The sequence below is a fragment of the Oryctolagus cuniculus genome, chromosome 2 (genome assembly GCF_051225735.1).
Source record: "Oryctolagus cuniculus isolate XC-2025 breed Fujian yellow rabbit chromosome 2, ASM5122573v1, whole genome shotgun sequence".
Lineage (NCBI taxonomy): Eukaryota > Metazoa > Chordata > Mammalia > Lagomorpha > Leporidae > Oryctolagus > Oryctolagus cuniculus.
This window is the reverse complement of record NC_142868.1, coordinates 2558250-2584653: the sequence shown is the minus strand read 5'-3', so window position 1 is coordinate 2584653 and position 26404 is coordinate 2558250. Positions and strand designations below refer to the sequence as shown.

At 69.6% G+C, this 26404-nt stretch overlaps 1 protein-coding gene across 3 annotated transcripts; it reads left to right on the top strand.

The window, feature by feature from the left end:
- Positions 1-1088: 1088 nt before the first annotated feature.
- Positions 1089-23065, top strand: HTRA3 (HtrA serine peptidase 3). 3 transcript variants are annotated; one of them, XM_070067990.2, is made up of 9 exons: positions 1089-1647; positions 8014-8113; positions 9929-10151; positions 11420-11614; positions 11971-12003; positions 13375-13489; positions 20347-20395; positions 21888-21983; positions 22195-23065. In XM_070067990.2, exons 1-9 carry the CDS (start codon positions 1260-1262, stop codon positions 22358-22360), a joined length of 1365 nt encoding a protein of 454 aa, XP_069924091.1. In that variant the 5' UTR covers positions 1089-1259; the 3' UTR covers positions 22361-23065. The 3 variants fall into 3 exon arrangements, with proteins under 3 accessions (XP_069924091.1, XP_069924092.2, XP_069924093.1); XM_070067991.2 differs by lacking the exons at positions 20347-20395; positions 21888-21983; positions 22195-23065 and adding an exon at positions 14252-14867; XM_070067992.2 differs by lacking the exons at positions 20347-20395; positions 21888-21983; positions 22195-23065 and adding an exon at positions 14210-14867.
- The last annotated feature ends 3339 nt before the right edge of the window (positions 23066-26404 follow it).

The following is a 26404-nucleotide window of genomic DNA, read 5'->3' as shown; positions in this document are numbered from 1 at the left end:
ACAGCGCATGGCCCTGCCCAGCCTGATCTCTCGCACCCCGGGCAGCCTGGGCCCTGGACCGGCTGTCCTGGAAGGCTGGGCGTGCTGTCCTGGAAGGCTGGGCGTCTGCCCGGGTCACCCCCAGGGAGCAGGAGCTCCGGCCCCCAGCCCGCTGAGGTCCCCAACCCTGGCATTTGGGCCACAGCCACAAACCAAGCGCACCCGGAGGTCTCCGGGGCATCAGCCCCTGGCCGCCCCACCTCTGCAGTCACTGCCTCCCCCCGCCACCCCTGCCCTTCCTGTCTGCCCCAGGGACACCTCCCTGACCGCGCCCCCCACGCCGGGATCAGATCCCCCCCCCCGCACGGGCCAGGGGTCCTCCTCCACCCCCCGGGGTGTCGAAACATTGGACCAGAAATCGAAGATCGGCAGCCGGCACCAGGGGCTGGCGCTGCGCAGAACCCAAGCACCCCCAGTGCCGGCGGCGTGATCCCTGCGGGTCTGCGTCACCGCGGCCACCCCAAGAGGGGCTCCGCAGGCGCTCAGGACACGAAGGGTTTTGCACAAGGAGTCAGCGCCCGCAGCCCCCAGGCTCACCGCGGCCTCCCACGCCTCCCAGGCGGCAGGGGCTCCCGCACACGGCCCCGGACAGGCCCTCCTCCGAAGGGGCCCTCCCTCCCCAGGGGCGCCTGAACAGCCTGGGGGCAGCCTGCAGCCCCCAGGAGAGCAGGGGTCTTCCCGCCATGCCAGGCGGTCAGGCAGGGCTGCTCCCGCCCCTGCCACGAGCTTGAAGGAGATGCGAGCCGCGGCCACTTCCAGTGTCGGGGAGGCCGGAGCGCGCAGCCTGGACGGCCGGGAGGGCGCTGAGGACCGCCCGGGGCCTCTTCCTCACAGTCGGTCCGCAGGGGCGGCGCGGGGGCGGCGGGGCGGAGCCTGCGCGAGCTGGGGGTGGAGCCTGGCCTTGTTTACTCGGGGGAGGGGTGCTGGGGGCTCCTACCCACGCCCCTGCGTGACTCCCGCCCCGGGCTTCCTGGACCGGGCGGGGGCCAGCGGGGCGGGGCGGGGCCGGCAGAGGGGCCGCGCCGCCCCCTTCCCACGAGGGCGGGCGGAGGTCGCCTTTAAACTCGGCCGGGCCCGGCGCCCGCAGACCCTCGGCCGAGGGAGCGGGCGCCTGTGACGTCCCCGCGCCCGGGCAAGCCCCTGCGCCCGCCCGCCCGCCCGCCCGTCCGAGCCGCCGCCCGGCCCCGGAGTCCCCGCGCGCGCGCGCGCTCCCGCCCGCCATGCAGGCGCGGGCGCTGCTCGTGGCGGCGCTGGCCGCGCTGGCGCTGGCCCGGGAGTCCGCGGCCGCGCCGCCGTGCCCCGCGCGCTGTGACGTGTCCCGCTGCCCGAGCCCGCGCTGCCCCGGCGGCTACGTCCCGGACCCTTGCAACTGCTGCCTGGTGTGCGCCGCGGGCGAGGGCGAGCCCTGCGGCCGCCCCCTCGACTCGCCGTGCGGGGAGAGCCTGGAGTGCGTGCGCGGCCTGTGCCGCTGCCGCTGGGCGCACCCCGTGTGCGGCACGGACGGGCGCACCTACGCCAACGTGTGCGCGCTGCAGGCGGCCGGCCGGCGCGCGCTACAGCTCTCGGAGACACCTGTGCGCCAGCTGCAGAAGGGCGCCTGCCCCTCGGGTAAGCCGGGCACGGGGCGCCCGCCAGCCCCCGGGGAGCCTGAGTCCGGCCCGCACTCTGGGCGCCACTGGACTGCCGGGGGGAGCCGCCTGTCCAAGTCCCGGCCCTCCAGGTGGGGAGGCCGAGGCCCAGCAAGGTAGCCAGCCGGCCCCCAGCTGGCTGAGCACGGCAGAGGTGCCGCCAGGGCTCAGCCGAACCCCCGAGGGTCCCCAGCTGGATGTCTCCAGCTTCTGGCCGCCGGGACGCTTCCCTGTCTGACGCCCGTGCCCACCGCCCTCCTGTGACAGCGTCTCTCCCCTGGTGGGGGAACGCCACTGGTTTCTTAGCGCGGCTCCGCTTGCTGGGACAGGTGCTGATGGGCTGGGTTGAGGGGAGAGGCCTGGGGCATTCCTCTGTCCACCAGACCCCAGATTGCACCCCCTACCTGCGGGAGGCTTGGGGTCCTCTCTTCCCCGCTGAGCCTGTGTCTTACCGGACAAAGCTGGGAACCCTGCTTTCGGCTGGGTGCCAGGTCCCAGCCCGTGGTGCCCTCCAGACCCTGTAGCTGCCTGGAGTTCAGGAGCCCGGGTCATGGGGCACGGGGGAGGCCTGCAGGAGAGGAGGTGCCCAGGCTGGGCCGGGAAGGGTGAGGACACGTTTTCCGGGGAGAGGGACTCGCTTTGCTGCGCCGTGAGCTGCGCCCAGCTCAGGGCAGCAGCGTGGAGCGGATCTGGTTGGGAGCGGGGCCGGCGCCAGGCTGGGCTGGGGGCAGGGATGGGTGAGTGGCTGTGAGTGTGGTGCCCGTGGGCGTGGGCTCCCTTGAATCTGCTGGGGCACAGCCTGGGAGCTGGGTGGGCCCCATCGGGGCACCGGCGGGTGAGGCGTGGGGGGGCGTGCTCACATGGCAGAAGGCAGAAGGGCGAGCAGGGTGGGGCAGGTCGCAGGGGGAGGAGCTCCGGCTCCCGGTCCCTCCCCAGAGGCCCCGCCTCCTGGGGCCCTCACCCAGGCCAGCGAGCTCCAGCCGCTGACTTCCGGAGGGGACGGGCCAGGGGTCTTTTCAAAGCTGGTGGCAACGCAGGTACGGAAACCTGTGCACTTAGCTTTCCGCGCACCCTCTGGCGAGCTCTGCGTGCGAGGAACCGTCGCGTTTAAACCACAGCCGGGGCGCGCGGTGGGCTCAGCCGTGGGGCCACCAGTCCTGGGGGCGGGCCCTGCCCCCGTTGAGACCCCCTGCGCCCCACGGGTGCCCTCTAGGGAGGAAGAGGAGACCCGGCCGATGGGTGGCGCTGTGTACTGCTGCCAGTGCCGCCGCTGCCGCCGGATCGGTGTCCGGCCACTCCCACAGGGGGGCAGCTGAGCGGTGGAAGGTGGGAGGGTCCCCCACGCGAACATGGGGAGGCCGGAGGGGGGCCGGGCAGGGCAGAGGCCGAGGCACAGGTCCCAAGAGCAGCTGCTGGTGCCAGGGAGATGGGAGCGGAGGCTGGAGAGGGGGCGCCGGGCGCAGTCCAGGCGGCCGTGACCTCGGATCTGGCCTTGGCCAGCTGCCTGCCTTTCCGTCCTGTTGGGGACACCCCGCTGACGTCACCTGGCGTGCAGGGACCTCGGACACCAGGTGTGGGCAGGGGGCGCACGTGGACCCCGCGCTGCGTGGAGGACCGAGTGGTGCCCGCCGAGGCCAGGAGGGGCAGTGACCAGGCCCAGCCCGACCCAGGTCTGGTTGACCTTGACAGCTGCCCCGGCCCAGGCTTCCAGCAGGGCCCTGAGGCTCAGCCTCCGGCAGCGCCCGGCCCTGCCCTCCTGAGGGCCTGGCCGGAGCTTCCGGACTGATGGCCACAGCCAGCGCACGTGGGTCACAGCCCATTCTGGCTGCTTCCGCAGGGAGGGCGCCCCGCAGGGGCCAGCCCTGTCCCCTCCCCTGCGTAGCTGCCCCCTCCCAGCCTCTACGCGCCGACGGCCTCGTCCCCGATGACTCAGGCCCCGTCCCTCCCTGACACGTGCCTGGGTCACAGCGCCCTCCGATGCCTTCTCATTCTCTGTGCCAGTGCGCCAGCCCCCTGCTACCCCAGGGCCTTTGCACACACTCTGTGCACTGCCCAGTGTCCCCCCACACCCTCTGCTTTACTCGGTCCACTGCCTCCCCTGGCCGCTGTGCCTGGCCTCCCCTTGCCTTCGCCTGGGGTCTCCCCTGGACCCCTCACAGCACCTGTGTCCATCATTGGTGTCTCTGCTTTCCCTCTGTCTTCCCTCTTCCCCAGGGCAGAGGCCCCATCTGTTCTGTCCCTGCTGGGGCCCACACGAGGCCGGGCACCACAGAGGAGGGTCGGCCGGCGGTGGGCGAGTCCTGGGCCCTCCGGCCTCCTTGCGAGTCTCTGGGAGCCCCGCATAGGCCAGGGTAGGCAGAGATCGGGTTGAGCGCGGAGCCGGAGCCGGGCCCGGGGCGGCGTTGTGCGACCCCGGTTGGGTTCGGTGGTGCCTCCCGGCTGTGTTTAGTGGAGACTTTTGGTTGGCTTCGGCTCCTAATCCTCTTCGCAGCTTGCTGGGTCTGTGCCCGGCTTGGAGTCCGGCACCCGGGGCTCAGCAGGAAGGGACGCTGCCTCTCTCCCTGCCAGCCCTGCCACAGCCCCCAGCCGCAGCCCTGCCCGCCCAGAGCCCAGCCCGGCCACCGGGTGTCCGGAGCCCAGGGCAGAGGAGCCTGGGCCCAGCGGCTGCCCGGCTGCCCTCCCCGCTGCCCGGCGGGAAGCAGACCCTGACCACGGCCCAGCCCGGGCTTCAGGTCCAAGTCTGGGAGCCCCCGGGGTGAGAGGGGCAGGGGCTGGCCCCGCTGGCCGGGCTGTGAGCCGTGTGAGGCTGGCGCGGGCAGCCTGGCTGTGCGTTCCCCGCGTGGGGGACCCGGCTCTGCCCGCCTCCCTCCAGGTTGCTCTGGGCTCAGCTGGCGCCGCCTGGGTCTGCGTGTCCCCGTCCTGAGCTGTGCCGGGCACCACGGGCCGCTCTGCCCTGAGCTCTGGGTTTCTCCTGCCCCGCTCCCTGCACCGGGCGGCCCCGGACACCCTGAGGAAGGGGCCCCACCTTGTTTGAGGGCACCACGGAATACGTGGCTGAGAACCCGCCTCTGTGCGGCAGGGGTGGCCAGGTCGTGTGCGCGTGTGCCGGGGGCCACAGCGCCCTGGAGTTGTGCAGTGCGCAGCCTGCTGGGCTGGCACGTGCCGGCCAGAGCCTGGGCGGACCCGGTTCCGCTCCTCGCGTCCAGCACTCGGGCTGAGTCACAGCGCGGCCGCGTGCCCAGGACGAGCCCCTTGGGCTTCTCAGCTGTGGGACAGGGATGACGCTGTGGCCCTCCTTGCTGGGTCTCTGGGAGAGTTTACCAGAAGCGCCCTGCGTGGCGTAAAAGCCGAGGAGGACCCTGAGCCCAGATCAGCTGACCGCACCCAGCCAGGCAGGGAGGGCTTCCTGGAAGAGGAGGCTGTGCCGTGGGTGGTGCAGAGCCTGCCTAGCCTCTGACAGCACAGCGAGCTGGCAGGGCTCTCCCAGGGGCTGGGCGGCTGGGCGGCTGGTCCCGTTGGCCACAAGCCAGGTGAGTGTGCTCTGGCCGTGTGCCGTGGGCGTCCCCGCGACTCCTCCGAGCCTCGCTTCCCGGCCTGGAGAATGGGCGCATGGCTGCGGGAATGCAGCGGGGTCAGAGCTCGGAGCCCAGCGGCCGTGGCCCCGGCAGGGAGGCAGAGGCTGCCCTGCGGCCCGGGGGTGGGGGCCGGCAGCTGCCGCCCATCTGGGAGCCACGGTGGGGCTGGGGCGGGCGTTGTTGGCGGGGGTCCGGCTCACTCCGGGCCGCTGTCAACAGGGGAAGTTTCGGGTACGTCCTGGGACCAGTGAGACCCGGGAGGGGCCCTGAGAGTGGGGGAGCAGCCAGCTGCATTGTGGGCAGGTGGGCACGCCCGGTCCTCCATGGGCTCCCTTGTCCCCAGCTCACAGATGACCACTGGGCGACAGGCAGGACAATAAAGAAGTGGCCTTGGCGTTACAGGGGAAGGGGGTCTCCCTCCTGGTTCGACCTGGTGTGCACCAGGGGGAGTGATGCGTGCCGGCGGGTGGGTTGTGCACTGCACAGCTCCGGGGGGAGCTGGCCATACTGCGACCTTGGCCCTGACACTGCAGTCGTGCAGTGCACAACCTGTGCAGCAGTACAAGGCGGCTGTGTGGGGCGTCGGGCCTCAGTGTCCTGGGCAGTCAGTACTTCCAGGGCCAGGCCACGGATCCCCTCCAGGTTCTGCCTGTGCCTCCGTTCCTGCCAAGCCAGAGCCCTGAGACCGGCTGCTGTCCCTCCTGGCCCTGACCATGACCGTGGTGCCGTCCGTCAGGTCCTCCCAGGGAGGAGCGGCGGGAGCTCGCGGCGAGTGTGGTCGGGGCCGCTGTTGACTTCAGAACTTTGGCTGAGGGGTGGGGGCGGGGTTGTCCCAAACCCCAAATAAACAGCGTCTGTTCTCGGGGCGGAGGGGCCGGGTTTTGTGTGTGAGTTCCTCCTACCCACTGAGTCACCGCTGACTCACGGGGGGGCCGGACACAGGCCCCCCCGCACCACCCACCACGCTGCCTTAAAGGGACAGGCCTGGCGGGGCCGCGCTGGGGCCGAGCGGGCTTTCCTCCCAGGCCCGGTTCCCTGGGCTGCGGAACGAACCAATGCCGCGCCGGGAGAGGGCTGGGGGACACCAGGAACCCCCAAGGCATTGCCAGTCCCTGACAGCGCTGTGTGTGGGCCTACTGTGTGTGTGACAGGGCCAGCGGCTGCAGGGGCCAGGGTGACCCGGGCCCGTCCCTGTGCCCGTGAGCCGGTGCTGGGCGCCAGGGGCCGCGGGGTCCAGCCTCGGCTGTTCCGTGGGAATCCGGCCCCAAACCTTGGCTCTGCCGCAGCCCCCGGCCCACCCCAGGGCCCCGATCCAGGCCTCCTTGGCCGTTTGTTGTTTTAATCCTTTCCAGATTGCTCTGCGGGAGTCGCCCCCGGCTTTGCCCCCACCCCAGATAACCACGTGCAGGCGTCGCCTGACCCGGGGGTGGGGGTCGTCCCGACATGGACGGGGGGCCTGGGAGGGCCGATGTCGCCCGGACAAGTGGCCTTTGATGCGGGCTGGCCGCAGTGGGCAGCGAGGCAGACGCCCCAGGTCCCGGCCGACACCTCCCCGCCCCCCACGCCCGAGCTCCCGTCCTGTGGGTTCGGGCGAGGGGGTCAGTGCCTCAGCCTCAGCAAAGATGCTGTCCTGGCTGCCGCCTGGAGGTGGGGACGCCTGGGGGCCGCGCACGGGACGGCGCTCGCTCCCGATGGTGGGGGCGGAGACCACTGCCTGCGGGGGGCCCCCAGCCCCTCGGGGGAACCTGGGTTCCGGTTGCCACCAGCCCTGGTTCGCAGGCCCCTCCCTGAAGCGCTGAGGCAAGCCTAACTCTGGCCTGTGCCCACGGTGGTCTGGTGGCAGCCCCGGCGGCCGGCGGCTCGTCACAGGCTGGGCACCTCGGTCCCGTTGTGCAGCCGAGGAGGTGGAGCCCAGAGAGGGCGAGCGCCCGTCTGCAGCCACACAGCGGACGGACTGTGTCCAGCCAAGCCTGGTGGGGACCTGGAGCGCTAGGCTCAGGCCGTGAGGGGGACCGAGGGCCGGCGGGCTTCGTGCCACTCACATGCCGCGGGCCTGCGGTCTCGGGTCTCGGCGGGTGCCGTCACTGCTGATGGCGGCAGAAATCCAAGCTGGGGGAGCTTCCGGGGAAGTTTGTACCCGCCCCCCACACCGCGGTCGGGCCGAGGTGTGGCCGAGCATGGTGCAGGCATGGGCCCCGACCGTGTGGGCCCAGAAGACAGGGCGAGCCTGGCGGGGACAGCCCGGGGGCTGGCGCGGTGCACGAGCCTGGCTCTCTGGGAGGCCCTCTGGGTCCCGCGGGGGTGGGAGCGGCGTGGATCCCGCAGGGGCCGGGGTCGGAGTGGGGAGCGGCGTGGATCCCGCAGGGGCCAGGGAGGGGGGTGGGAGCAGGGAGTGGTGTGGATCCCGCAGGGGCCGGGGAGGGGGGTGGGAGCGGCGTGGATCCCGCAGGGGCCGGGGTGGGAGCAGGGAGCGGTGTGGATCCCGCAGGGGCCGGGGAGGGGGGTGGGAGCGGCGTGGATCCCGCAGGGGCCGGGGTGGGAGCGGGGAGTGGTGTGGATCCCGCAGGGGCCGGGGAGGGGGGTGGGAGCGGCGTGGATCCCGCAGGGGCCGGGGTGGGAGCGGGGGGCGGCGTGGATCCCGCAGGGGCCGGGGGGTGGGGTGGTGGGGGCGGCGTGGATCCCGCAGGGGCCGGGGGGTGGGGTGGTGGGAGCGGCGTGGATCCCGCAGGGGCCGGGTCTCCCTGACACACGGGGTCCTCCTGCCAGCGCAGGTCTCCACCAGGTGAGCAGCCCACGGTACAAGTTCAACTTCATCGCGGATGTGGTGGAGAAGATCGCGCCGGCCGTGGTGCACATTGAGCTATTCCTGAGGTGCGTGAGCCCCCCGAGCCCCCTCCACCACCAGCCGGGCCCTGGGGGCCTCCCTCACTCCACTCTCCCGTCGGCCGGGGAGCAGGAGGGCTGCAGGTGCACTGGGCCGGCCCCGCCCCCGAGGAGGAGGAGTTAGCAAACGCCTTCCTAAATGCCCTTCCTCCCGGGCGTGCAGGGAGCCGGCAGGCAGGAGCCGCTGGCCGTGCAGGCAGGGCCCTGGCTCCTCCCGATAGGGATCGGCGGCCAGCGTGAGCCTTGCTTCTGGGCACACTGGCTCCCCCAGGAGGCCACTCCCCGTGAGGGGGCCTCCTGGGGCGCTCCAGGGGGCGTGAGTGAGCACCTGGCCCAGCGCCCTCAGCCACGCCCTCACACGCGTGTCCAGTGCCATGTCAGCCGGCCTCGGCCTGCCTGTCTCAGGACAGTCCGGGGGTGCCCACCTCGTGGACAAGTGGGCGGTGGGTGCCCGTGTGGGACCCAGGGTCCCCTGGCCCTGACGGATGTCCCCTGCCCGGGTGCCCCAAGTCCACTGGGTTGGTTTGTTCCCTGCCTCTTCCGGAGCCCAGCAGCAGGCTCTGTGCCCCCCAGGTCCTGGACGTGGACACGGAGGCCAGAGGAATGTGCGCAGGTGTGCAGGCGCCGAGAGCCAAGGCCAGGCTCCACCCGGTGTCTCGGAGCCCGGAGCAGAGCCCATGGCTCACGCTGGCCCCTCCCTGCCCTTCCCTGGGCCCCAGGCCCCAGGCCCCAGACGTGTCATTGACAAAGTCGGCAGAGTGGCGCTGCGCTGGCCTGGCCGAGGCCCCGGGCGCCGGCACAGAGCCAGCTAATTACCGGTGTGGCCCGGCCCGCACCCACGTCGGCCTCGGCTGGCGAGACAAGATGCCCATCAGCGCCTCTCACTGTGACCTTTGACCCAGGGCTGCCAGGAGCTGGTGGGGGAGGGGCGGAAGCTGCTGCCGAGCCACGCAGGTGGTGCCGGCGGTGCAGGCGGCTGAGTGCTAGGTGCCAGCCGCTGCTGGGCCCGGGACCCACCTGCCCGACCCAGGCGAGTAGCTCCGTGGCTCTGGGCTGTTTGCCCCTGCACCGTGGAGTTAGGTACCGGCTAGGTTTCCTGGGACCGTCCAGGGGGCGCCGCCTCCCGTGGGTCTGAGGTCCAGTTCCCGCCCCTCCCCTGGCTGCTGGGGGCTTCTGCGCCCCCTGGCGTTCGTGGCCTCCCCCGGGGCCCCGGCCTCTGTGCGTTGCCCTCTGACGGCGACTCCGGTCTCTGGACGTCCTGTCAGCTTTGTCACAAACATGGGGGCCCTGGAGCTGAGTGCACCTCTCAGCCCACGGCCCCTAACTGGTAGGGTGGCCCTGAGCCTGAGGTGACCGCTCCCTCCCTGGCTCGGCGGCAGTAGCTGTGACTCCAGCGCCGCCCCGGGGCCAAGGAGACGCCATGCACCTGCAGAGGCCGTCCCTGCCCGGGCGGGTGCTCCACAGCTCCACCCCCCAGCGTGTTCTCCCTCTTGGGACACGCCTCGTCCCCACCGGCCTCTGCCGTACAGCCCCAGGCACTGGGCGTCCACTCGGGTCCCAGGGAGAGGGTCCTGAGCGACACCTGGCTTCCCGCCTCCCCCTGCCTGGGGAGCAGGACTGTGACCTGTGCAGATGGCCCATTTTCCAGACGGGCAGACAGAGGCCCTGAGTACTTCCTGTGGCTGTGAGCAGCCCAGGCTTCGGGGACCTGGCCCAGGACCCAGCCGGGGGCGGCAGAGCCGGGACTCGCACCCGGCCCCTCGCGGCCCCTCCCTAAAGACCCTCTCGCCTGCCCGAGCACAGGCACCCGCTGTTTGGCCGCAACGTGCCGCTGTCCAGCGGCTCCGGCTTCATCGTGTCGGAGGCCGGCCTGATCATCACCAACGCCCACGTGGTGTCCAGCAATAACGCCGTCTCGGGCCGCGAGCAGCTCCGGGTGCAGCTGCAGAACGGGGATGCCTACGAGGCCTCCGTCAAGGACATCGACAAGAAGTCCGACATCGCCACCATCAAGATCCACCCCAAGGTGGGCGGCGCTGGCCGGCCAGGGGCTGCGGAGGGGGCGGGGGTCTCGCACTTGCCGGCCCCGCCTGCCCACCAGCAGCTTACCCAGCTTGCCGGGAGGGCCTGGGCTGAGCCAGTCCTGGGACCCGGAGCTCTGCACCCAGGCCGGGGGGCGGTGGGCGGGAGGTGCCCGGCCCACAGGAGGGGCAGGACAGGGTCCCTCATTGTCCCCTCCGGGCCCCTCCTTGAGGTGCCACTGTCCCCGGGGAAGCCTGCTCACCGGCTGCACCTGTGCCTCCCCCACGCCGACCGAGCCCCTGCCCGGGCTGGGTGAATCCTCCCGTGACCCCTCGGGCGCTTTCTAGAAGGTCTGGCCTGGCTGTGCGCCCCTGGACTTCCGGGCGCGGCCCCCTGTGGGGAGGGGCCTGGTTAACCTTGGAGCTTCCGGAGGGGAAGCCGAGGCTCCGAGGTGAGCTCGCCCCCCATCACAGCTCCCGGGGCAGGGCGGCTGCTTGGCCGCACCCCGGCCTGTTCTCAGTGTCGTCCCCGGTGTGGGCCCCTGGGAGGGACCTGGCCAGGCCACGCCCTGGAGGTGTCTGGACCCAGACCTTCCCCTGGGGCTGGGCTGAACCTGAGCCTGCAGGGGGCGTCACGGCCCTCCCGGGGAAGAGCCCTGGAGGTGGGCGTGGCCTTGCTCCTGCCCATCATGGCCCAGGAGACTGAACGTATGACAGTTGTCACCGCAGCACAGCTCCTGCCCCGCCGCTGTCACGCATGCCTGTGCACCTGCCGACACGCCTCCAGGTCCCCCCGCCCCCCGCAGCTCTGTGACTCCAGGAGCGCAGGGCAAATGTGATGCGGCCACTGGCAGGGTTCTAGCCCAGGGGCGGAGTCAGACGGACAGACAGATGGACAGACGCACTCCCCTGGCCCTGTAGGAATACCAGAGGGGGTGTGCAGGTGTCTCAGTGTGCTTGGGGGGGGGGAGGAGCTTGGCGGAGTCCCTCACCTCTCCAGCCTCAGTTTCCCGGGTAGCTGTAGTGGGAGTTCCGGTTGAGCCGGGTCAAGGGGTCCCCAGAGCCCTCAGCTGGCCTGCAGGTGCTGGCGGAGCTCGGCCCCGCTGCGTCCATCGCGGTGCGGCTGCGCCCGGGGCTTCCAGCAGGTGGTCAGAGGGGCCGGGCGCCGCGTGGCCCCGCAGCTGAGCCGCTGTCCTATGAACTCCGGCCCAGGGTCTCGGCAGAGGCCCCTCCCGGAGGCAGAGGCTGATACCCCCCACCATGTTCTCCCCAGAAAAAGCTGCCAGTGCTGCTACTGGGCCACTCGGCGGACCTGCGGCCGGGCGAGTTCGTGGTGGCCATCGGCAGCCCGTTCGCCCTGCAGAACACAGTGACCACGGGCATCGTGAGCACCGCCCAGCGCGACGGCAGGGAGCTGGGCCTGCGCGACTCCGACATGGACTACATCCAGACCGATGCCATCATCAACGTGCGTCCCGCCCGCCGGACCTCCCTCCCGAGGGCCAGGCCCACACCCCACCCCGCCTCGCTCCGTGGGCTTGCGCTGCCCCCAGCCCGTGCCCACGGCGGCCGCTGGTCTCCCGGAAGGAGCAGAACCAGTGCCCCTGGCCCTGCCTGCTCCAGTCCATGCTACAAGCCCTCAGTGGCTGCGGCACCCAAGGGTGTGGTTTGGGCTGGGAGCGCCAGCCGCCCAGCCCCCACCTCGGGTGGTCTCCGAGGGTCTCTCTGTGCCTCTGTGAAGCTGGGGACGCCATCTGGGTGGAGCGAGGGTGGGAAGGAGGGCGGGGCTGGGGCCCGGCTCACACCCTGTTCTCCCCCTTGCAGTATGGGAACTCCGGGGGACCCCTGGTGAACCTGGTGAGTGCCCCCCGGAACCGAGGCTCTGCCTGGCTGGGCCTCCGCTCACGTGGGGGCCAGACCCGCCGTGCAGGGCGTCCGGCACGCCCCTCGGTCGGCCACGGCTGGGCTGGAGGCCCCAAGGGGGACAGAACCCCTGCCCGGCACCTCAGGGACGCTGGTGGCCGCCACGAATGATGGGTGACCAGGGAAGCTGCCTGGGCTGCGTGGAAACAGCACAGGGCCAGAGACTAAGTGGCTCTCGGTTCACCCGTGGGGGAGGGGGCCTCATCCTCCCCTCCGTCCACTCCTGGTTCCGTCCATGGAGTCAGCCCCTTCTCACCCTGGGTGGGATGTCTCCAGCAGACCAAGACCTCCGCTCAGAGCTCCTGGGCCCTGAGCAAGCAGGTGCAGATGTCTGCCCGTGGGGACGGTGGCCGGTGCGGACCCCTGGGATGGCTCTGGCCTTCCAGCTGGCGCGGGATCCGGAGGGGCTTCCTGGAGGTGGGGGTGTTAGCAGACTGTGGAGACTGAGGATCAGTGCAAGGGAGGGCACCCGGGGACAGCAGGGGCCCCGGGGCGCAGGCAGCAGGGTGGCTGGAGACGCCGGGACCGGGGAGCCTGGGCGTGCGGCCGGGCTGGGCGGGGGTCAGGGCTGCTTCCTTCACTTTGCAGGCTTCGCAGCCTAAGGCATGGCCCGGTGTTGGCGAGAGCTGGTGTGGGTGGAGTGGAAGCCGGAGGCCAGGAGGCCAGGCCAGGCGCTGCTGAGTGTGTCCAGGCCCCGGGGTGGCCGCGGAGGGGCAGAACCTCCGCCCACCGGGTCCTTGGCTGGCCCTCTGCGGGAGCCTCGATACAAGGCTCTGCCCAGGCCCCTCGGGGGTCCCTGCCGAGCTGATTGGGCCCTGGCTGGGATGCCGGGAGGTCATGGGGCAGGGGTGTGTGTGCCAGGCTGTGGAGACGGGCTCCTGCCCCGGAGTGCATCGCCACGTGAGGTCCCATGGACCTGGGACGGGTTCTGCCCAGGGGGTACCGGCCCAACAGGGTGGGGGATACTGCAGGGCTGCCGCCCAGTTCTGGAGAGAACGGGTCCCCGCCGGCCTGGTCACCTCTCTCCGGCCACTGGAACGTGGCCTGGTGGGCCCTGCTCCTTGGGGGCAGTGAGGCTGCAGCCAGGGAGGCAGGCGGGAGACAGGGCCTCCCCAGCAAGGTCCGCCACGCGGGAGCGGAGTCCACGGGGCTGGAGGCCGGCGGGAGGAGGTGTGGCCCAAGAGAACGCTATCAGGGCGGAGGGGCTGTCCGCCAGCCTCCCACAGCAGGCAGGGCTGGCCACCGAGGCGGAGCCGGGCCCTGGAGGCCGTGGGCGGGGCCTGACCGCTGCCCCGCCCCCGCCAGGATGGTGAGGTCATCGGCATCAACACGCTCAAGGTGACGGCCGGCATCTCCTTCGCCATCCCCTCCGACCGCATCTCGCGCTTCCTCACCGAGTTCCAAGGCAAGCACGTGAAGGGTGAGTGGCTGCGAGCGGCAGGGAGGCGGAGCCCCGGGGGCAGGCGCAGGCGCAGGCACGGTGGGACTTGGCCCTTCACTGCCCCCACCCCCGTGAAGCCCGAGACCCCAGGGTAGCCCCTCCTCAGCTCAGGGCCACAGGCACCCCTCGTCTCGGCTCCGACTGCCGGGGCTCCCGCTGGTCTGAGTGGCTCCTTGCCTCTCAGAATCTGGTCCTCCCTCCTCCCTCCCTTCCCCCGTCCTCTGCGCACCCACCCGTCCGTTACCTATCCATCAGTTACCATCCACCCATCCACACACCCATCCTACTCTTCACCCGTTACCCGTATGCCACCCGTCCACCCGCCCCGCACTCGGCCGTCCCCTCGTCCACTTCCCGTGTCCCTGCCCTGTGTCCTCGCGTCCTTTGCGTCACCAGGCACTCACTCTCTCTGTGGCTGGGCGGTGCTGGGCTCCCCGTAGGGGAGCAGAGCCCAAGACCACCCTAATGGTTGGAAGCACCCCCCCAGCCTCCCCCCCCCAGCTCCCATCCAAACGCGGGCGTCTGGTGCCCCTGCCGCCTCCTAGGTGGCCGTGAGCACCCGGCATCCCGGCACAAGGTGCTCTTGGGTGAGAGCCGCCCTGGGCGGAGGCCCCCTCGGGGAGCGGGCGGGGTCCGTGGCCGCCTCCCTCACCCTCGAATGCTGCTCACCTGCACCTGCCCCCCCCCGTCTCCACCCAGCCCCCTCACCAGCACTTCACTGAGAGCAGGGGCCTCCTGCAGGACCCCGCCAGCCACGCCCGCGGACCCCCGTGCGGCCGAGACCGGTGCGGGGAGGACCGGTCACGCGAGGAGCCGCCGCCTGTTCTCCGTGTGCCCTGGGTGGGGGCAACGCAGCCGGGCAGGGCCTGGCCTTCCCAGAGGAGCTGTGGGCTCCCTCCGTGGGGTGGGGGACCCAGCAGGCACCTTGCGAGCCCTTGTCGTCCTGGCCACTAGGAAGCTCAGAACTGTGCGCCTTTGGCCCATCGCAGCCTCCTTCCTCCCTGTCCACCACGCCCTTGTATTTAATTCCCTGCGGCTCCACGGGCACCTTTCACTCCACCACCTCCTTGGAAATCCTCGGGGCAGACGGAGCGGTTGGGTGGCGGGTGGGGTGCAGCTGCCCCTTCCTCCTCGTGTCCCACCTCAGGTAAGACCCCCCCCGGGGTCTGGGGTCCCTGCTTTGCTGCACAGGGACCGTCTGGGCCCCCGGGAAGCACTTGCCCTGCGCCCAGAGCCGCGTCGCCTCCACGGTGAGTGGCGGCAGGACGACAGGCCCTCTGTGTTCAAAATTCTGCAGAAGCTCATTCCTGTTTGTTTCTGCTTTTTGTAAAAAAATAAAAATACCAGGTGTCCCGGACCCCGTTAAAGTCCTTGGAAACGAACCGTCTCCGCGAAGTCGGGGCGCTGATGCCCACTTTCTTGTTCTCGCCCGGGGTTGGGGTGCGGCGGTCACCGGGGGCTTTGGGGCTCAGGAGTCACCAGTAGGCTGGGCTGGGGGGCGTGGCCTCTGGGCGGCTGTGCCAGCGCTGGGGGAGCCGTGGCCGGGCGGGCTCTGTTCCCGGAGCAGGGTGGGGAGGGCTGTGCCAGGGGAACCGTGGGTGCGTCCTGAGCCGGGCCGGGGTGCGCTGGGGACCAGACCCAGCGCCTGCACCGCCCTGCTCATGGAACGTGGTTCTTGCCATGGCTTGGGGCTTTGACTGGGGTGGAATCCGCCGTTTTGTGCACCATAGCTGTGCATGTCCCCAGCTTGCGCCTGTCCCGGGACGCCGGCACCCTCCCCCGTGGCCGTCGCAGGGACTGGAAGAGGCAGAATCAGGCCCTCGCTCAGCTCCACATCCGGATCCTGGGGAGCCTGGGCCCGGGCAGGGTCCTGCTGGTCAGGCAGCGTGGGCGGGGCCCGTGGGCGGGAGGGCAGGCTCCCGGCACCCACGGGTAGCCCTGGACCCAGGGGAGGCTTTACTGCAGGTGGGCAGGAAGCCACAGGCCTCAGGCTGGGAGCAGTGGTGACCGGCAGCCGAGGCCTTGCAGGGTGCAGCTTGGGTGGCCTGGGCTTCACCCCCGGCCTTTCGCAGGCCAGTGTGCAGCGTTCAGACGCCGCCTCCAGAGAGACACCCCGGCCCCGCTCCCCCAGCCCGGCTGACACCTCCGGCCTGGCCCCCGCCCAGCTCTCCTCAGACACTGGCTGCCAGGCCGCTCCCGGAGAGACCTGCCCGCCGCCTCCTCCCTGGCACTGAAGGGCCGCGGGTCCTCATCTCCCTCCCCTGTCCATCCGCGAGCCCCTGGCTCCACCTCAGGCTGCCCCTGCGCCGGGCCGCTCCGGCCGCCCCGGCCGCCCCGCCTCCCCACCAGCTCTGGCCACCAGGGCACTGGCGCTGTCTGCCTCTCGCTGCTGCCCTGGCCCCCACGGCCCTCCCCACTCCCCCACAGCTGGAGGGGACCTCCAGAGCTAAAGGCAGATCAGGGTGAAGAGCCGGGCCTGGGGCCGCGCCCTGCCCACTCGCTGTCCCTCGGGCCTCTCCGGTGAAGCATGGAGGAAATGGTTGCCCCTTGAAAATTTCGGCTCTTGGTGTTCTCCTTTTGAAGCCGGGAGCCAGGAACACCATCCAGGTCTCCCTCGTGCGTGACCAGGACCCGACACTTGAGCCGGAAGCTGGATTGAGAAGCAGGGCCAGGATCTTACCCAGGAACTAATTCAGCACGGGACACGGGCTTCCCCAGGGCCGCGTAGCCACTGCCCCAACCGTGGCTTTGATGGAAGCCAGTTTCTTGAAGGAGCCACGTCCCGGTTGCCGGAGTGTAGAGATCTTTGCCGGGTGCCGGCACCAGCGCTGTGGTGTAGCGGGTGAAGCAGCCGCCTGCGGCCCCGGCATCCCTCACGGCTGGGTCGCCGTACTCAGCATCGCTGCGGCCAGCTGTGCCAAGTCGGCCTTGATTCAAAACTGGGCGAGGGCTGGCGCTGTGATGGAGCAGGATAAGCTGCCGGCATCCCACGTGGGCGCTGGTTCGAGTCCCAGCTGCTCCACTTCCCATCCAGCCCCAGCTGCTCCACTTCCAATCCAGCTCTCTGCTGTGGCCTGGGAAAGCAGCGGAGGACGGCCCAAGTGCTGGGGCCCTGCACCTGCGTGGGAGACCAAGAAGAAGCTCCCGGCTTTGGCGTGGCCCAGCTCTGGGTGTTGCGGCCATCTGGGGAGTGAACCAGCAGATGGAAGACCTCTCTCTCTCTCTCTCTCTCCCCCCCACTCTCTCCCTCTCTCTCCCTCTCTCTCCCTCTCTCTCCCTCTCTCTCTCCCTCTCTCTAGGTTTTTCAAATAAGTAAGTAACTATGTAAAAAGAAGCAAAGCTCCTTGCTAACTCCGCATCCCTACCTTCTCTTCTGAGGTTTCTGACTTAGGCCCAGAATGCATTTTGAAGTTTTCGAAAGCTCTCACAGCCTTTTGGATTCTCTTCCTTTGGTTTTCGCTCTGGACGGCCAGCTGTTCCAGAACCGTCCCTGCTGGAGCGTCTTGGAACCCGGTGCAGTAGCCGTCGCGCTCACAGGCGCTGGCTCCCAAAAGCCCCTGGGAAACGTGGGGTTAGGAAAAAACCATGCATTGCAAGCAGCATCGTCCAGGCCCCTGGTTCCCGGGCCCGCCGCCGTCCCTGTGGCTCCCGGGGGTGACGTCAGAGGGCTCTGTGCCCCTCTCGAATGTTTCGCGTTGTCTAGATCCTGGCATGTCCGTGTGAATTGTGGAATTAGTCTGTCAAGTTCTACAAGAACAAAAACAAAATCCTGCAGGCCCTGAGCCCCGTGTTTGCGGCGCCAGGGCCCCTGGGAGGGAGCGTGGGCTCCCATCTGCCCGGCCTCCCGCGGACCTGGGGGGCGGCAGAGACGGCACAGGTGCCTGGGCGGCTGCCCCACAGCGGAGACCTGGAGGGAGTCCCCGGCTCCTGCCCGTCCTAGCCCTGGCCATCGCAGGCTGTGGGTGTCCATGGGGCGTGAACCAGCGGTTGGGAGCACACGAGCGCTCTCTCTCTCCCTCGCTGTCTCTTCCTTTCATATAAATAAAAAATATTTCAAACTTTTTAAAGGCTTTTAGATTTTGATGGGGATTGTGCTGAGTCTAAAAGCTGGCGTTTTACTTATTTTTTTAAAAAATATTCATGTATTTACTTGATGGGCAGAGAGAGAGAGAGAGAGAGAGGTCTTCCATCTGCTGGTTCACTCCCCAGATGGCCACCACGGCCAGGACTGGGCCAGGCGGAAGCCGGGAGCTGGGAGCTTCTCCCGGGCCTCCCACACGGGCGCAGGGGCCCATGGACTGGGCGTTTCAGCGACATTGGATCTCCCGACTTGGGAACGAGGCTTAGGCAGATCTTCCCTAACTCCTGGGCGCGTGCCCCACCGGTGGTCAGCGTGCGGGGCCGAGCGCCCCAGAGTCCTGGCCGCCCGACAGCCTCTGCGCAGGTGGCTGGGCGCGCCCTGAGTAAAGTCAGCCTCAAGTCTTCTCTCCGCTGTCGCTGTCTCTCCTGCTGGGCTTGAACTCAGAAAAACCGAACAGAACAGGCAGCGCGCCCTCCGTGCCGTCCCAGCCTCCGCCGCCGCAGTGGGGGTGGCCCTGGCGCCGCCTGGGTGTCCCTTACGGGGCGCAGAAGCCCCTCTGTTTCTCGTGCGGACCAGGGATGGAGGCGACGCCTTCCCCGGGCTCTGTGCCTTTCCCACCATGATCATTTGGGGAGCTGGTGTTCGTCTGTCGACGCAGTGTCGTTGCTTTATTTGTAAGTGATTTATTTCTTCCACCTGAGAGACAGAGAGGGGGCAAGCGCCCGTCCGCTGCTTCACTCCCCAGATGCCAGCAGTGGCCGGGGCTGGGCCAGGCGGAAGCCAGGAGCCTGGAGCTCAGCCCGGGTCTCCCACGGCCCTCACGGCTGCCCCCGGGCGCTCGTCGGCAGGAAGCCGGACCGGGAGGCGCTCCCATATGGGACACGGGCGTCTCGTCTCAAGGGGCAACTTTTTAAAAGAAATCTATAGTGGTGCATAATTTTAAAAGGCTTACTTATTTATTTATTTATTTATTTGAGAGGCAGAGTTACAGAGAGAGGTAGGAACAGAGAGAGAGGTCTTCCATCCGCTGGGTCACTCCCCACATGGCCGCAGTGGCCGGAGCTGTTGGCCGATCTGAAGTCGGGAGCTTCTTCCCAGTCTCCCACGTGGATGCAGGGGCCTAAGGACCTGGGCCATCTTCTGCTGCTTTCCCAGGCCACAGCAGAGAGCTGGACCGGAAGTGGAACAGCGGGACTGGAACTGGCGCCTACATGGGATGCCGGCACTGCAGGCCAGGGCTTTAACCCGCTGTGCCACGGCCCCGCCCCTCGAGTGGCAGCTCCAGGGTTGGGCCCACACCTGCCCCGAGGAACCGTTTTGTCTGTATGCACGCGGATCTGGCCAGCTTGCTTTTGCTTTTCCGGTTTGGTATCCAAACGAGTTCAGGTTTCTGGCGGAGGCTGTGTAGACCTGGCGGCGTGTCTGCTTCCTCGCCAGGGGCAGGCCTCCCGGGAGACCCGGCGCTGGACTTCCCTCTGAGGGGAGACCTCACTGGGGATGCAGCTGTTTAGGAACCCGTTTTCCCACTTTGGAAATGGCCAGGGGCGAGTCCCTCTTCTCGAAGTGGTCACGTGTCCTGGCCCCCTGCTGACCCGCCCCCTGCTGACCCGCCCCTGCCCCCTGCTGACCCGCCCCTGCCCCCTGCTGACCTGCCCCTGCCCCCTGCTGACCCGCCCCCTGCCCCCGCTGACCCGCCCCCTGCCCCCTGCTGCGCACACCAAGCGTCCCTGCTCGCTGGGGTCGGCGGGCCGCAGGGGCACGGAGTTTGGAGTTCGTGGATGTCCGAGCGGCTCTTGGTTTGCGCTGACTCCGCCGTGCCCCGCCCCCGTCCCCCCCCACTCCTGCTTGCTTTGGGCTTCGTTCCGCCTTCTACTGTTAAGGTGGAAGCCAGGGACCCCCCCATCTCCTAAGACGTTTTAGCAGGGCTGCAGCCTGGCCTCCCTCTCCCATCCTGTCCATGCGTGGGGAAGCGCGGCGGGTCCTTCCGGGACTGGGACGGCTCTGTGACTGGTGTCTGCTTTCCACTGCGGTCGGACTTTCATGGAACGTTCGCGCGGCGAGCTCTGTGATGACTCAGCATCTGTCTGGGCGACTGCTGGGTGTGAGTCAGCTCCAAGTCTGCAGCGCAGGCAGTGGTGGGGGCGCTGCGGGTGCCACCCAGGGAGCGGTTCAAAGGAGCTCCGCCCATGGGGCGTGGCGTCCGGCTGGCGCTCACTGTGTGACTGGGGGCTGGGGGGAAGCGGGCATGGAGGTGAGGTCCGTGCCCATCACGGGTGAGGCCGGGAGGACAGCCCCGGGGGCCACGGGGGCGGGTGTGCAGGTGGGGGTGCAGACGCTGGGCCACGGGGGCGGGTGTGCAGGTGGGGGTGCAGACACTGGGCCACGGGGGCGGGTGTGCAGGTGGGAGTGCAGACACTGGGCCACGGGGGCGGGTGTGCAGCTGGGGGTGCAGACACTGGGCCTCTGGGGTGGGTGTGCAGGTGGGAGTGCAGACACTGGCTACTGGGCGGGGTGTGGAGCGGGGGGTGCAGACGCTGGGCCTCTGGGGTGGGTGTGCAGCTGGGGGTGCAGACACTGGGCCTCTGGGGTGGGTGTGCAGCTGGGGGTGCAGACGCTGGCTACTGGACAGGGCGTGCAGCGGGGGCTGCAGACCCTGGGCCTCTGTGCAGGGCAGACCTGGGCAGGGGGTGGCCCAGAGCCAGCCCCCCCCCCACCAGGCAGGGTCCTGACCACGCCCACTCTGCCCCCTTTCCAGACTGGAAGAAGCGCTTCATCGGCATCCGCATGCGCACCGTCACCCCGAGGTGGGTGTCTGCGGCCTCCCCACAGCCCCCTGCCCACACCCGGCCCTGGGAGCCTCAGCCCAGCGCTTCCCCTCTCCGCCTGACAGATGGCGCTGGCTCCCTCGGGACCATGCTCCAATACCGCCTCCTCCAGGCAGCCTCCTAAGGCTGCCATAGCAAGCTGGGCTTGACCCAGCAGAAATGGCTCTGCAGGCCCAAAGTCTGCAGTGCGGGGGGCAGGGCCAGCCCCGCCCCCCCAGAGGCCCCAGGGGAAGCTCGCTCTCCCCGCAGCTCCGGGGGCTCCGGGCGTCCCTCAGCCCGCTCTCTGTCTGTGTCCCCACATGACCTGCCTCTGTGTGTCTGGTCCAAGCCCGCCCCGGCTTCTCGTAGTTACAGCAGCCGGTGGACGTGGGGCCGCCCCCGTCAGCTCTGTTTACACGAGCGGAGGTCTTATTCCAAATAAGGCCGCATCCTGGGGCTCTGGTGTACACACATGTGGGGGACACGCGGCGTCTCCTCCCCCACTGGGCCGGAGCTGCCTGCTGGGGAGACCTTCCCACTCCCCACCCCTCACCTGGCCGTGAGCTCGCTGGGGCCGGGCGTGTCCGGCTCCTCCTGCAGCTCTGCCGCCGCGCCAGGCCCAGCACAGACCGGCGCCTGGAAACCCTGGGTGTGCCGTGCACAGCGGTGGGCAAAGGAGAGGGAGGGAGGGCGGGGGTGCAAGGGTTCACGGAAGGCAGCCCTGGCGCTCTGGGAGGAGCCGCGGGGCGCACGGCCGACGGCGCCCTCCAGCCCACACCATCCCTGAAATGACCGTCCTTCGTCCCAGCAGCTGAAAAGCAACTTGTCGTCAAGACGAATGTTCCAAGTTATCTGATGTGTGTTCTTCCTTTGCCCCATCTGTCCAGCCATCCATTCATCACCCATCATCCGTCCACCCACCCACCCAGCCATCCGTCCATCTGTCCATGCATCCGCCCACCCACCCACCCAGCCATCCGTCCATCTGTCCATGCATCCGTCCATCCATCTGTCCATCCATCCATCCATCATCTACCCACCCACCCACCCAGCCATCCATCCATCTGTCCATGCATCCGTCCATCCATCCACCCAGCCATCCGTCCATCTGTCCATGCATCCACCCATCCACCCAGCCATCTGTCCATCTGTCCATGCATCCGTCCATCCATCCATCCATGCACGCACCCACCCACCCGTCCATCATCCGCCCATCCGTCCAGTCTGCTGTGTCCCGCCATGACGGCCCCGTCCACCGTCCATCCCTCCTCCCCAGCTATTCAGCCGTCTTTCCTGCCTGCCGTCCGTCCACCCTTCCTCCTTCCCACGTGTGTCCTCCCCTCTGCCATCTGCCACTCCCTCCCCTCTGCCATCGCCCCCAGCTTCTCCTGGGGACACGCGGTGGCCCCAGCGGTGGGAGGGGTGGCAGGAGGGAGGGCAGCCTGGTGCCCGGAGTGGGGCCGGGGCCTCAGCAGCCACTCTGCGTCCTCAGCCTGGTGGAGGAGCTGAAGGCCAGCAACCCCGACTTCCCGACCGTCAGCAGCGGGATCTACGTGCAGGAGGTCGTCCCCAACTCCCCGTCTCAGAGGTGGGTTCTGCCGGGGAGGGGCGGGGGGCCGGGAGCGGGGGGCCGAGGACTGGGCTGCTTCCCCCGACCTGGGGCTGTGCAGGCTCCTGCCCTCACCCCACTTCACAGACGGGAAGACTGAGGCTGCAGGGGCTACTTCTGGGGGTGGGGGGGCGCCACGGGAGGCCGGGCGGGGCTCGGCGGTGACCCCGTGGTCCTGGTCGGCCGGCAGGGGCGGCATCCAGGATGGCGACGTCATCGTGAAGGTGAACGGGCGGCCGCTGTCGGACTCGAGCGAGCTGCAGGAGGCCGTGCTCACCGAGTCCCCGCTGCTGCTGGAGGTGCGGCGGGGCAATGAGGACCTGCTCTTCAGCATAGCGCCCGAGGTGGTGGTGTGAGCCGCCCGCCGCAGACCGAGGACCGCCCCGGCGCCCACGGCCCGGCCCCGCATCGCAGCCTTGGGGAGCGTCGGGCCCAGGGGCCAGATGTCCCCCGTACAGGTGCTCCTAGGCTCACCTGCGTGCAGGGTGCTGCTCCAGCCCCGCCCTTCCTGCAGGTGCACCTGGCCCCAGCCCCTGCAGAGGGGCTCACCTGCCCCGCCCCTCACTCAGCCTCACCCTCACCTGCCTCAGGCCCTGGCTCCCAAGCCGCCTCCTCCCCTCACATCCCCCCAGCCGCCCCCCACCCCGCGCTGTGACAGGGGCTGCCCGCCCTGCCGCCTGGCGTCCTGGAGAGCGAGTGGCCTCTGACCCCTGGAAGAGCCAGCCCCGGAGAGGCCACCCCCTGCTGCTGAGCCGCGCTGTCCCGGCCACAAGGGGCTCCCCCGGCCCCCAGGCTGCGGGCAGCCAGCAGGGAGGAGGGGGCGTCTGACACGCAGGCCTGTCCTCCCTGGTGACCGTGGGGCGGGCAGAGGGAGCTGGGACCTGCTGGGGACAGGACTGAGCCGGCTGCACCTCCCGCGGCGGCTCTGGGCCCCGGGACCGGCGCCTCTTGCGTCCGGCTGGGGCACGCTGTGCATCGAGGGGCCTCGTGTGAATCCGCTCCCGTGTGGCCTGTACTGTGTTTCTCTACTGTACGGAAATTAAAGTTTACGAGCACTCGGCTCCCAGCGCCCGCCGCCATCTTTCCCGGGGTCGCACGTCCAGCACCGACGCCGAGGCGTGGGCAGCGGCGTCCAGCTGGGTCCCCGGGCGCACGCCACCCTGACCCCTGCACGGCCCGGCCCCTGCCCGTGGAGACCGGGCCCAGTGTCTGTGCTGTGTCCGCCCCACGGCAGCTTTGCTCCCCCAGAGTGACCCTGGCTGAGCGAGGAGCCCGTCGGTGCTGGGGTCAGGGAGGGGGCAGCTGATGGCTGTGACCCTGCTGGCTCTCCGAGAGCCAGGAGCTTAGGGGACCGCAGTGGGGGCGTCAGAGCCGAGGGCGGGGGCACCGGGAAGCCAGAGCCCCGGCTCCTGGAGCCTCCCCAGTCTCAGCGGTCATGGCTCACTCCGGCAGCTTCCAGACCGGGGCGGGAGGCTCGGCCTGCCCTGCGTGTCGCCTGCCCCGGGGTGGGCAGGCCCAGCCCCTCTGTCAGACCACCTTCCCCCCAGCCCACGTCGGCCCCAGGAGGGACCGCGAGCTCCCGGACGCTCGCTCACCCACAAGCCAGGTGGTGCGTGCCTCCTCCCGTCTCGGTCAAGTTCGATTTGTACCGGTGCCGGGGGCCTCCCCTGCAGCACCAAGACCCCGTGAGGGGCCCCCAGATGTCCGCGGGGCGACCGATCAGGAGGCGGAATCAGCCTCCTCCCTCCCGGAGCCCAGCTTGCCCTGGAAAATGGACCTTTTGGGGGTCACCTGAAGGGAGGTGAGCGGAACGCGGGAGCTCAGGGGAGCCTGACTCGGGGGCTGGCTCCGGGTCACCCCGCGCTGTCGCTTCCCCTCCCGGCTCTGGCCTCAGGCTGCCCATCTGTGAAATGGGGAGGCAGGATCTGTGCTCTCTGAGCCCAGGGGTCCAGGCCTGGGCTGAGGTCTCAGCTTAGCCGTTTCCTGGCTGCCCTGCGACATGGAGGTGGGCCTGTGGCCTCCAGGCCCCTGTCCCAGCCCCCTCCCCAGCTCTGGCCCCTCCCAGCCCAGCTGTGCTGGGGAAACACAGCTTGTGCGGGGCTGGCCGGCTGCAGCTGGAGCCATTGTGCAACCCTGGGCCCCAGCGCACCAGTGCTCGGCTCGCCGCCCGCCCTGTGTGCTCCCAGCCACGGGGCCTCCATGCACTGCAGGCCGGGCCCAGAGACAGAGGTGCACGCTGAGGACGGGCCCTGGGTCACTGTGGCTGGCCTCCCGGTGACCGGGGAGGGGCCCTGACACAGCAGCAGCGAGGAACACGCGTCCCCTCCCCCGCCGGAGCGCAGCAGCAGCCAGGGTCGGCGGGGCCGGGCGCACTGAGCAGAGGGGAATTTTGGAAGAGCTCAGAGCCACAGTAGGGGTGGGAGGCAGAGGGGAGCTGCCTGCCTTCCTGGCCTCTGAGAACGGCCCGGGGCGGCGGCCAGTCACCCCTCCCCCACCCCAGCCCCGAGCTTCCTGCCTTCGACCTTCCCCCCCACCCCCCGCACAAGGGACCCTGCTCAAGCGGGGGAATGGTGGAGCCCTAACTGTCCCTTGGGCCTTGGGTTGTCACAAACGTCCCCCTTGGAGGCATGCAGGAGGCGGGGGGGGGGGGGGGGGGGCATGATGGTGGAAGCAGATCAGGCCGAGCCGGGTGGAGACGGCAGCAGGCGGGCGACTCCAGAGCCCAGAAGCCAAGGAAATGGGTTCTGCCCCAGAGCCGCCCGGCTGAGCCCGGCCACCGGCTGCCCAGCGCCTGGGCCTTAGCCCGGGCGCTGACTTCAGACCCCGGGCCTCCTGGACCCTAAGAGAGAGCCGTGTGTGTGCGTGTGTGTGTGTGTGTGTGTGTTTAGATGTATTTGTTTGAAAGGCAGAATTACAAAGAGAGAAAGGGGAGAGAGGGCAGGGGGAGAAAGAGGGGTCTTCCGTCCACTGGTCCACTCCCCAGATGGCCACAACAGTTCAGGGCTGGGCCAGGCTGAAGCCAGGAGCCAGGAGCTTCTTCCGGGTCTCCCAGGTGGGTGCAGGGGCCCGGGCACTTGGGCCATCTTCTGCTGCCTTCCCAGGTGTGGGGGGAGGGAGGAGGGGTGTCCCACCTTCCTCAGGGCTGCTGGTCCTCTGAGCCCTGGGCAGGCCCCCCCGTCCCCTGACACACAGAGCAGCCTCCCCAACTGTCCGGCTGACGTCCCCTGGGACAGAGACGGCTGAGCATAACCCCTGCACACCCTGGCGCCCCCCACCCCCCCGGACCTTGCAGGGCTGTGCAGGGACGCCCAGGCCACAGGGGTCTCCACCCCCATCAGCCACAGTCTCTGCTCACGCCACATCCTGTCTCTGCCGTGTCACTGCCCCACCCTGGCCCTAAGGGCTCCTGTCCACCGTCTCAGGCTGAGAGAGTGGCCGGAGCGGGCGCCTGCAGGATGCCCCAGCGGCCTCCTCGCGTCCCCCCACCACGCCCGCGCCTGTGCAGCCCATCCTCCGTCCCTGCTGTGCGTGCGCTGTGTAGATGAAGCCGTGAGCTGGGGCCACGTTTCGGGGACAGCAGCAGGAGGGGGCCCCTGAACCCCGAATCCTGGCGAGTCTGTGCCCGGGACAGCAGGAGGGTGCCCCTGAACCCCGAATCCTGGCGAGTCTGTGCCCGGGACAGCAGGAGGAGGGGGCCCTGAACCCCGAATCCTGATGAGTCTGTGCCTGGGACAGCAGGAGGGTGCCCCTGAACCCCGAATCCTGGCGAGTCCGTTCCTGGGACAGCAGGAGGAGGGGGCTCCTGAACCCCGAATCCTGGCGAGTCCGTTCCTGGGACAGCAGCAGGAGGGGGCCCCTGAACCCCGAATCCTGGCGAGTCTGTGCCCGGGACCCTTCCTGAGACTTGGGAAGCGGCCGCCCCCGCCGGGCCGCCTCGTGCTCACCTCTGGCCTGGGGGTCCCGGCTGCGGCCGGCAGCACCGCGAGGGTGCCTGGCGCTCCTGGCGCTGCATCCCACGATGCTGCCCGTGGCCTCGGGGCCGTGGAGCGCCTCTCATTCCTCCTCCTCTGCCCTCAGTTTGCCTTCCTCATCTGACAGGCGTCTTCTGTGGGTTCTGGAAAATGCGCCGTTGTCATCCTCCCACTGCTGCCTGGGCGCCCTCGGGCCCCGGCACCAACCGGGCTCTGCCAGGGAGGCAGCCTGGCCACACGGGCCTCTCAGGCGTGCCCGACCAGGGTGCTCAGCTCTGGGCACCTGGGGTCACTCCGAGGGGGCTCTCTGGGGCACTGGTACTGGGCCTGAGGTGTGGCTCAGCCCTCACCTGGTCTTCGGGGGTGGGGCAGGCGTGTCACCAGCTCCTTCCTTCCCAAGCCTGAAGCCCGTTCTCCAGCCCCACCCCC

Excerpts from the sequence above, each read along its gene's own strand:
- HTRA3 (XM_070067991.2), top strand. The coding sequence starts at position 1,260 with ATGCAGGCGCGGGCGCTGCTCGTGGCGGCGCTGGCCGCGCTGGCGCTG. Across the intron at positions 10,152-11,419 it reads CCATCAAGATCCACCCCAAG|AAAAAGCTGCCAGTGCTGCT; the intron begins GTGGGCGGCGCT and ends TGTTCTCCCCAG. Across the intron at positions 13,490-14,251 it reads CCAAGGCAAGCACGTGAAGG|GACCCCGCCAGCCACGCCCG; the intron begins GTGAGTGGCTGC and ends GGCCTCCTGCAG.